The following is a 9012-nucleotide window of genomic DNA, read 5'->3' on the forward strand; positions in this document are numbered from 1 at the left end:
AGGAAAGAAAATTCAGTCAGGAGAAATAATCCAGAAATGATAAAGATGATGAGATTAGAATACAAGGACATTACAGAGTTTAGAGAAATGCTTGTTTTATGCTCAAGGATATAAAGGAAAACACGAATGTAAGTAAAAAGGGAGATATAACAAAAAACCAAACAAGTTCTAGAAATGAAAAGTAAACTACACAAAATGAAAATCTCACTGACAGGACAGCAGATTAGACATTGTAGAGAGAAAAAAGATTGTAAACTTGAAGACACGAATAGAAAGTATTCACACTGGAAGCAAAGAGAAAAAAGACTAAAAATAAATGAACATTTCAATCACCTGTGTGACAATATCAACTGGTAGTTGTTAGCCACATGTGAGCATTTCAAATGTGGCTAGCATAACAGAGAAATTGAACTTAAATTTAATTTTAATTAATTTATGCAGCTACCTGTGGCTAGTGGCTACCACATCAGACAGTATAGTCTTAGAGCAACCGAAATAATACAACAAGATATATAGGAAGTAAATCCATAGTAGAGATAAAATGGAATACTTCAAAATATTCAATTAATACAGAAGGCAGGAAAAGAGGTAACAAAGAACAATGAATAGCAAAAATGGTGAATGCTCTAAATAAAGGCAGTCTGTCAGACTGGATAAAAATATGAGACCCAACTATATGCTAACTACCACAAACTCACTTAAAATATAAAAGCAGATAGGTTAAAAGTCAAAGGATGGAAAATGAGATACTACGTAAATGCTAATCAAAGCCAGCGTGGCTAACCTAGTATGGAAGTAGACATTAGAACAAGGGATAAAAGAGGAAATCCCTTGATAAAGCACCAATTTACAATGAAGACAATAGTCCCACATGTTTATGCCCCGACTGCTCCAAAATACAGTGTAGGAGCCGATGGTGCTGAAAGAAGACAGGCAAACCCACGCTCACAGTGGAGGTTCCAACACTTCTCTCCCAGCAGTTGACAGAGTAGGGGGAAGAAAATCAGTGACAGGTCATGACACCCAACTGGCATGTAGGAACCACTGTGCGCGACGGCAGGAGGTGCATTCTTTCCAGAGCATGCCACGTGCTGAGCCACCAAATAACTCTCAATACATTTAAAAGATTTAGAATAATACATGTTATCTGACCACAACCAATTTAAAGAAAATCAGTAACAGCTATCTGGAAAATCCCCAAGTATTTGGAAACGAAACAGTTCTCTTCTAAATAACCCATGGGTCCAAGAAGAAATTACATGGGAAATTGGAAAATATTTTGAACAGGATGAATGAAAAGTCACACATTTCCATCTATCTGTGGGAAGCAGCTGTGCAATGTGCAAACAGAATGTTTTCAACGCTGAGAAACAAAGCTCTCAACCAAGGGGCTCAGCTTCCACTTTAAGAAGCTGGGAAAAGGACAAATCTAACATACGTAGAAGGAAGAAAAGAAAGTTAAGGCCAAATTAATAAAATAGAAAACAAACAATAGATAAAATCTCTGAAACCTAAAGCTGGTACTTGAATGAAAGTGGCACATCGCTCCAGAGCTTACAGACAGAAGGAAAGAGGCCAAGACATCCACTATGGCATTTTTATTCAACTTCATACTTGTCATGGCCTATGCAGCAAGGCAAGAAAATGGGGGAAAAAAAAAAAAAAAAAAGCATACAGATTAAAAAAATAAGCAAATTGTCTTTATGCACAGCTGGCACAATTAAGTGCATAAAAAATCGTTAAGAACGCTATCAAAAAACTACTAGAATATGTTTAAAAGTTTTATTTCTATACTGAAATTGCCATTTTCAACCTCTATTTCTTAGTAAGATTGTGCTGTGGTAGGTCTCTGAACTAGGGCAAGTACTTTGTTATCAGTTGATCTCTTATCCCCATTTTGCAGAGGTCATGCAGTTAAACACAACAATCATCCTACTGTTGACATGTGAAATTCCCTGAATTCCCACTCTGGTTAATAGCCTGAAAGGACTTCAAGGACACAGCCTGGTTTCCCTGCCACAGGTTATCTTATTTTCAGGAACTTGACACCTGTGATGACTCCATGATAAGTCCCTGCCACTGCCAAGTCCCACCACATCTAGTGGGCCTGCCTGAGACGCACGAGCCAGCGGCCTCCAGAATTCAAGTGCGGTTCCAGAAGTGGCGTAAATGAAATGGCACGCTTATCACTTATCTATCTTTTGATTGATTTTATATAACAAGCAAATCAAACAGCACAAACTCAGATGGCCTGAGCTGTTTGGAGCCAGCAGATCTCATCTGAGCACAGAGTGGGCTCCACAAGGCTGACCTCCATGACCTCGGTGTCCTGTCAAGACTTGCCCAGTGATACTGGAGCTGGGGTCCACAGCACCTCACCCACGCTCACCCTCCACAACTGCAGGGAACCTTCTGCGATGCCTTCCAAGCTATGTCCTTCTCGGCAATTCAGGTTTGGCAATTTCTTCTTTTCTTCTGCAGCAAGAATACTGCACCTTTTGTCTTCTAGACATGTGTCTGCCTGTGATGGTTAATACTAAATGTCTATCGGATTGAAGGATACAAAGTATTGATCCTGGGTGCGTCTGTTGTCAAAGGAGATTAACATTTGAGTCAGCGGGCTGGGAAAGGCAGACCCACCACCAATCTGGGTGGGCACAATCAAATCAGTTGCCAGTGCGGCTAGAACATAAACAGGCAGAAAAACGTGAAAAGGCGAGATGGGCCTAACCTCCCAGCCTACAACTTTCTCCTGTGCTGGCTGCTTCCTGCCCTTGAACACCGGACTCCAAGTTCTTCAGTTTTGGGACTCGGAGTGGCTCTCCTTGCTCCTCAAGCTTGCAGATGGCCTAATGTGGGACCTTATGATCATGTGAGTTGATACTTAATAAACTCCCCTTTATATATGTATCTATCTATTGCATTAGTTCTGTCCCTCTAGAGAACCCTAATACACTGCCTTTACTCTCAGATGAGTCTTTTGGCTTATTCACCATACCCCACCCCAACAGTTTTAAATTTCTCGAAGAACTTCTGCGTATGAAGGTCGCATGCCACTGTGGACCCCAAGCTGACTCCCGGAGAGTGGAGGTGGGGAGCTGTTAGGGTCGTACCCACTGGTGAAAAGATCCTTTAACAGCACCGACGTGCAAGGACTGGGCCCACTTCTCAACCTGCCACCCCCAGGGCCTAGCAGACGGTGCAGTGACCAGAACCTGCCTATGCCTCGGCCTTGGTGATCCTCCTCCTGAATCTGCACCTGGGTCGCTGGCACCTTCCCAGCTTCTTCTGGAGATGCAGTTACACCATAAGTTCCTCATAGCATAAATCAGGCTTAAAGTTAAGTAATCATGTGAGTAATCTTCAGTAAAATTAAAAGCACTTGGAAGAGATACTTAGAATCAAAACAAGAAAATTCTAAAAAATATTTTAATACTTAAAAAGTTCTAAAACAAAATGTAACATGTTCTTTCGAAAGTGAATTTCACATGCAAAGCATTAATGATATTTATTTTAGTGTGAGATAAAAGCAAAACATAATATTCTGAGAGACCAGTAACTGACCCATTTATTTTATATTCTATTAATGTGAATCCTCGTTAGAGATGTGATAACGTTATTGCACAAACAAAACCATGGGCAGAAACATCTCAGCAATGCAGGGGTGCCCACACTGGGTGACAAGGGACATTCGGCATGCGTTTGCCTGGAACACTCAGAGTCTGCACTTTTCCTGCAAATGGGACCATGTCTGATGATTTATTATGAAAGAATACTTTACCGACCCTTTTTTTCTCAGTTGGTATAATATAGAAATAGACTTTTCTTATCCATTAAATAGTCTTGAAAACATTTTTGCATTAAATCAAACGAGCTGGTATCAGAAAGCAACTGCCACCTTCCACCTGGAGTAATGTGTGCATTTTTAATGCTATGATTATATGCTTCTTTAGGATGACAAAGTTTCTCTTCTGGCTTCTATAACACCTGCATTAATCTTCATTTGTTGCTGTTAAACAAAACTTGTTGGCATTACGCATCCCATCCACTGGAGGGGGGCTGGGAACAAACACATTTCGATGGTTCTTCACAAGGAGACAAACCATCTGAAGTATCTTTTACAAACAGTGAAAATGACAAGATGTTTGTCTCTCAGTATGCATTTTAAAACAACATAAATAAAACACACTTCTTTTAACAAAGCCTGGCCTTGGTGGCTTTCTAGCTTGCAGTCTAAGCAATGTTTGCAGAAGGGATTCCCTGGGAGACGGCCATGTGGGGCCACCTGACTTACTGGCTGTGTGTTCTCCATGGGAAAAGCACAGATGGGGAAGCCCAGGATCAGACGTAGGCCGCAAGCTTCTTTCGTTCTTCAAACTGCTTGTCCACTGCCAGAGACAGGGCCTGGAGGAACCCCTCTATGGTGACGGTGGGGGCCTGGAAGGTACACGGTCATCGCTGGAAGGGCTCAACTCACCGTTAGTGGGGCCACCTGGCATCCACAGCCCCTGCCACCACCCACAGTGCAGACAGCGCAGAAGGGGGTTGCAGCTGATGGGCTGAGCAGTGAGTGCGCACCACACACATCCAGGGCGCAGATGAGCCATGCCCTTTACTTCAGAAAAGGCGAACAAGGTGGCTACATGACCCTCCCCCCGTCCTACAGGTCAGAAACAGCCGCGGGGGTGGGCAGGGGGGCACCAAGGCAGCCACCCACACACTGAGAAGGATGAGAAGCTGTTGGGAGCAGACCCTGGAGTCCTTTCCAAAGGACCCACCCTATGTCCCGGGCTTATAACCAGAGAATTCCCATGGTCCCGGTGCCCAGAGCTGTCACCTCCCTGCCTCAAAAGGCTCCCACTCATGGTCCATGGCCACTGTCACCTCTGTGCTGAGCACCGTGTCCAGCTCAGAGGCTGCTACTGACCAGAGCCTGGGTCACTTCTGATTTGAAAGGAACCATTCCAAGATGGGTGTTTTCTCTTCTCAGATGTAAGTGTATCTGCTCTGCCAGACATTGAGTCCTTACCCCAACCAGCTGCTGGGCACAGTGCAGGAGAGGGGTGAGTGCCCCGGGCCGAAGCGTCTGCAACGGGCCCAGCACCCAGTGGGTGAAGCTGTGGCTCCAGGTCCTGCTCTGTGTGGGCTGAGCCCAGACTGCAAGAGCACAAACCTCTGGCGAGGCCAGCGAGGACCCCGGCCATGAGCTCAGCACACCACAGAGGCAGACGTGCACGTGTGTGCATGCATGCGTGTGAGCAGAGGCACGTGGCATAGCCGCCTCTCCCAAAGGATTCGACAGCCCCAGTGTTTTGATGCCAAGGTCAGCTCCTCCTCCTGCCCCAGGACCCTGTGGTTTGGAAACTGAGATAAAATAAGGCTGATACCCCAGGGCTCCTAAGTGGAATTTCCAGCGAGGCTGAGACCTGTGGACAGGGTGGGTGCTGGAGGACAGCAGTGGAGACTCACCTGGACATACAGCGCGTGAGCCAGAAAGGGGAGTTTTCTCAGGACCCGGCCGCTGAGGCCTTTGCTCTTCCTGTGTCAAGAAAACCCAGTTCAGAGACAGCAATTTACACAATCACATGTTTCAGGACTAATTTTCCTCATTGGCTAAGGCATCCCTGGGAACACAAGCCAAAGCACCCCAGGCACACCCTGGGGCTCACAGGGCACTTCCTGCCCCTCACTGGTCTCCTCAGCCTTGTCCTGTGAACATCCCTTTGCCAGTCTCTCCCCGTCCTCAGCTCCTGCTCGGGAGGCAGTGTCCTCGCTGCTCTGAAGCACACCCAAGGCACACCTCTGTGCCCTGGCCCAGGGCCAGCATCCTCGCGCTGAGGGAATGCATCACCTGCCTGGGAGCACCAGGCGTAGGGCATGACGCAGCGGGCACATGGTCAGGAGGCACAGATTCCCCAAATAATGGGTGGATTCACATCTTCAATTTTTGTAGAAGTCTCTGAACTGTTCTTCGTTCTCATCTTAACTGATTTAAATCTCTTCAACGGATAATCCAAATCCTTAAAAAATACTGCATTCTTCATGTTATCCCTTATTTAAAGCCTTCCACACTATTGCCAACTTCAAAATAAAATTAAAACTCTGGCCAGAAACCCAAGGCTCTGTCTACTCCACCCCCCGCCTCTCTGGCACCTCCCTAGCCTTTGCACTGCAACCCACTAGGAGGTTACCTGAACACACTGCTCCAGCAGCCTTCCTGATTTCTCTCCTGTTGGAACCAAACTCTATCCTTCAAGGCACCATATCATTTTCTTCATCTTCCCTTCCACCCTCTCCGGACCCCCAAAGCCATTTCCTTTCTGTGGACTCTGCGAATCCTTGGAAGTGCCGTCAGCCGTAGGGTCGCAGGCTTCCAGTGCATGAGCCAGCGCCCTCCAGGCTCACGGGTTACACGTTTGGAAGGAGGTGGCTGTGCTGAGTGTTTCTACTCACATGTGTGCATGCGCGCACACACGTACATGCACGTTCACACCTGTACTGGGTGTTGAGAGTTCACACCCAGAGCCCTCCCTGGTCTCCTCAAAGGAAACAATGACTCCCTAGTTAATATCACAAATGGATTCGTCCTGATTACAAAAATGAGGTCAATTTGCACCTTGAAATTTCATTCAAAAGAAGGCTCAATTTGGACACGTTGTTTTCAATGAAGCCGATCATCTCCAGTTCTCGCAGGGTCAGCAGCTGCTGGCGAGGGTATATGATCTGACACTGGGGAGACAGAGGCACAGGCGGTTAGCAGCGTCCACAGAGGCCTGAGCGTAGGCACCGTCGGCAAGAGGGACAGCACCTGCAGGTAAAGTGTCAACCATGTCACGTCTCACAGAAATCCAGACAGTGATGACTCAAGATGCACAGCTGCACTAGTGAACAAGCTTGCTCTCTCATGCCCCTCAGCGTACACATTCTGCTTTTTCAAACAAATACAAATAACGGAACATGCCTCAGAAACCAGTAGCAACACAGCCTCCTCTGTGTTTAGGGCCAAAACGTTTTCTCCCTGTGTGTCAGGAAGGGAAGGGACCTGGAGGCACTCAGTCCACTCTGTCACCTTCGGAGACGTCAGAGCCCACAGTGGGCAGAGCTGGGATTCAGAGCCAGGACTTCCACTGACTTCCAAAGCAGGGTCCTAGTTTGTCTGTTTTAAGGGTGAGGCTTGTTTGGCGGCACGACACAGTGTCTGACTGACCGAGGAGCTGGGCACCAGAAGTTCACCTCAGAGATCAGTTTTCTTAGAAGTCATGCTTTTCCAAGTAGCCTTGCCAACAGTCAGGTGGGCACACTGACTTACTATGACTGAATTCCAATATGAACCGTTCTGACTCAGGAACCAGGAGAAGGAAGAAAACAGCATTGTCTGAACATTTTAGAGGTTTGTTGAGGGGTGTAAGCAAAATGAAGACACACTGTCTGTGCTTGGAGTGCTTGGGCCTCCCCTCGACACCTCTCCAGGCCCTGCTGGCCTCAACAGTGCAGGGTCCCCACTTCCATGCCCACAGCTTTCGAGACCAGATCAATATCCACCGTGACATCTGCATGTCTGAATTTCGTATAAACTGCCTAAAATGAGAAACTACCCCATCACTGGGCGCGGTGGCTCCCACCTGTAACCTCAGCACTTCGGGAGGCTGAGGCAGGTGAATCACTTGAGGTCAGGAGTTTGAGACCGGCCAGGCCAACACGGTGAAACTCTGTCTCTACTAAAAATACAAAAATTAGCCGGGTGTGGTGGCTTGCACCTATAATCCCAGGTACTCACGAAGCTGAGGCAGGAGAATTGCTTGAACTCAGGAGGGGGAGGTTGCAGTGAGCCAAGATCGCACTACTGCACTCCAGCTCTAGGCAAGAGTGAGACTCTGTCTCAAAACAAACAAACAAAAAACCAACAGAAAAACCCTACCTCTGTCCTACACTGTCCCAGAAAAAGTCCATCCCTCTTAGCTAAAACTTTAAACATCCCCTAGATTCACAGCACAAGTGTATGAGTGTATAAATGTCACATTGCGAGGCTGGAACCCACACTGAAGGTGTGTGAGGACCCCCAACACACACAACTTCCTCGCAGGATCTGCTATCACGTGGGCTCCTTGGCAGCAAAACTGCTGTAAAATCAGTCTTCAGATCACTGGTGTTCTCCAGCCAAAGCTCCACAGAGCTCCGTCTCCTTTCCCCAACCCCTGAGAAAACCATGCCCGGACAGTGCTGACCCGGGCAGGCCCCGTGGGTCCATGGCTGAGACCAGTTCCCAGTCCAAGCAGGCAGTGCCGTCCTTGTTAAGGCCCCTGCTCTGTGGTACCCACAAGTGAAAACAACGGCATTAAACTCATCACTGTTTAAATCCCCATTCACTGGTTTGCTTGGTTACTGTCCAACTCCCCTAAACGAAGGGTCCAGGTACGCTCCCGCAGGATGATTTGTCTGGGACAGGCCTGTTCCCACAGGGGCTAGAGCAACAGAAACACAAGCATGGGGCAGTTCCCTGTTAGCCTGACTCACACACACCACACTCATCACTGTGCCCATGGCGAAAGTGTTCCAGACTCACACTCACCACATGCACCACGGTGCCGCTGGTGATAGCATCCCTGACTCACACTCTGCGCACGCGTCATTGTGCCCAGGGCGACGGTGTCCGACTCACACACACCGCACGCGCCACTGTGCCCAGGGCGACGGCGTTCCTGACTCACACCGCACACGTCACTGTGCCCATGGCGACAGCTTCCCTAACTCACACACACTCCCCGCACGTGCCGCTGCGCCCAGGGTGACAGCGTCCCCGACTCACACACACTGCCCGCACGCGCCGCTGCGCCCAGGGCAACGGCGTCCCTGACTCACACACTCCCTGCACGCGTCGCTGTGCCCAGGGCGACGGTATCTGACTCACACACACTGCCCCTGCACGCGTCGCTGTGCCCAGGGCGACGGTATCTGACTCACACACACTGCATGTGCCACCGTGCCCATGGCGATGGCTTCCCTGACTCACAC

The 9012-nt window shown here is 48.1% G+C and overlaps 1 protein-coding gene across 1 annotated transcript in view; it reads right to left on the reverse strand.

Annotated features, from left to right (window-relative positions):
* Positions 1–3411: 3411 nt before the first annotated feature.
* The window catches only part of TRIP13 (thyroid hormone receptor interactor 13), a 22950-nt gene continuing 17349 nt past the window's right edge, over positions 3412–9012 (reverse strand). Inside the window, exons 11-13 of the mRNA XM_011964747.1 lie at positions 6617–6729; positions 5470–5539; positions 3412–4437 (exon numbers count right to left, since the gene is read on the reverse strand). Coding sequence (XP_011820137.1) covers positions 4342–4437; positions 5470–5539; positions 6617–6729 — 279 coding nt within the window. The 3' untranslated portion in view covers positions 3412–4341. The remainder of the gene's footprint in view (positions 4438–5469; positions 5540–6616; positions 6730–9012) is intronic.

This window comes from Mandrillus leucophaeus, unplaced genomic scaffold (assembly GCF_000951045.1).
Source record: "Mandrillus leucophaeus isolate KB7577 unplaced genomic scaffold, Mleu.le_1.0 Scaffold702, whole genome shotgun sequence".
In the NCBI taxonomy this organism is placed as follows: domain Eukaryota; kingdom Metazoa; phylum Chordata; class Mammalia; order Primates; family Cercopithecidae; genus Mandrillus; species Mandrillus leucophaeus.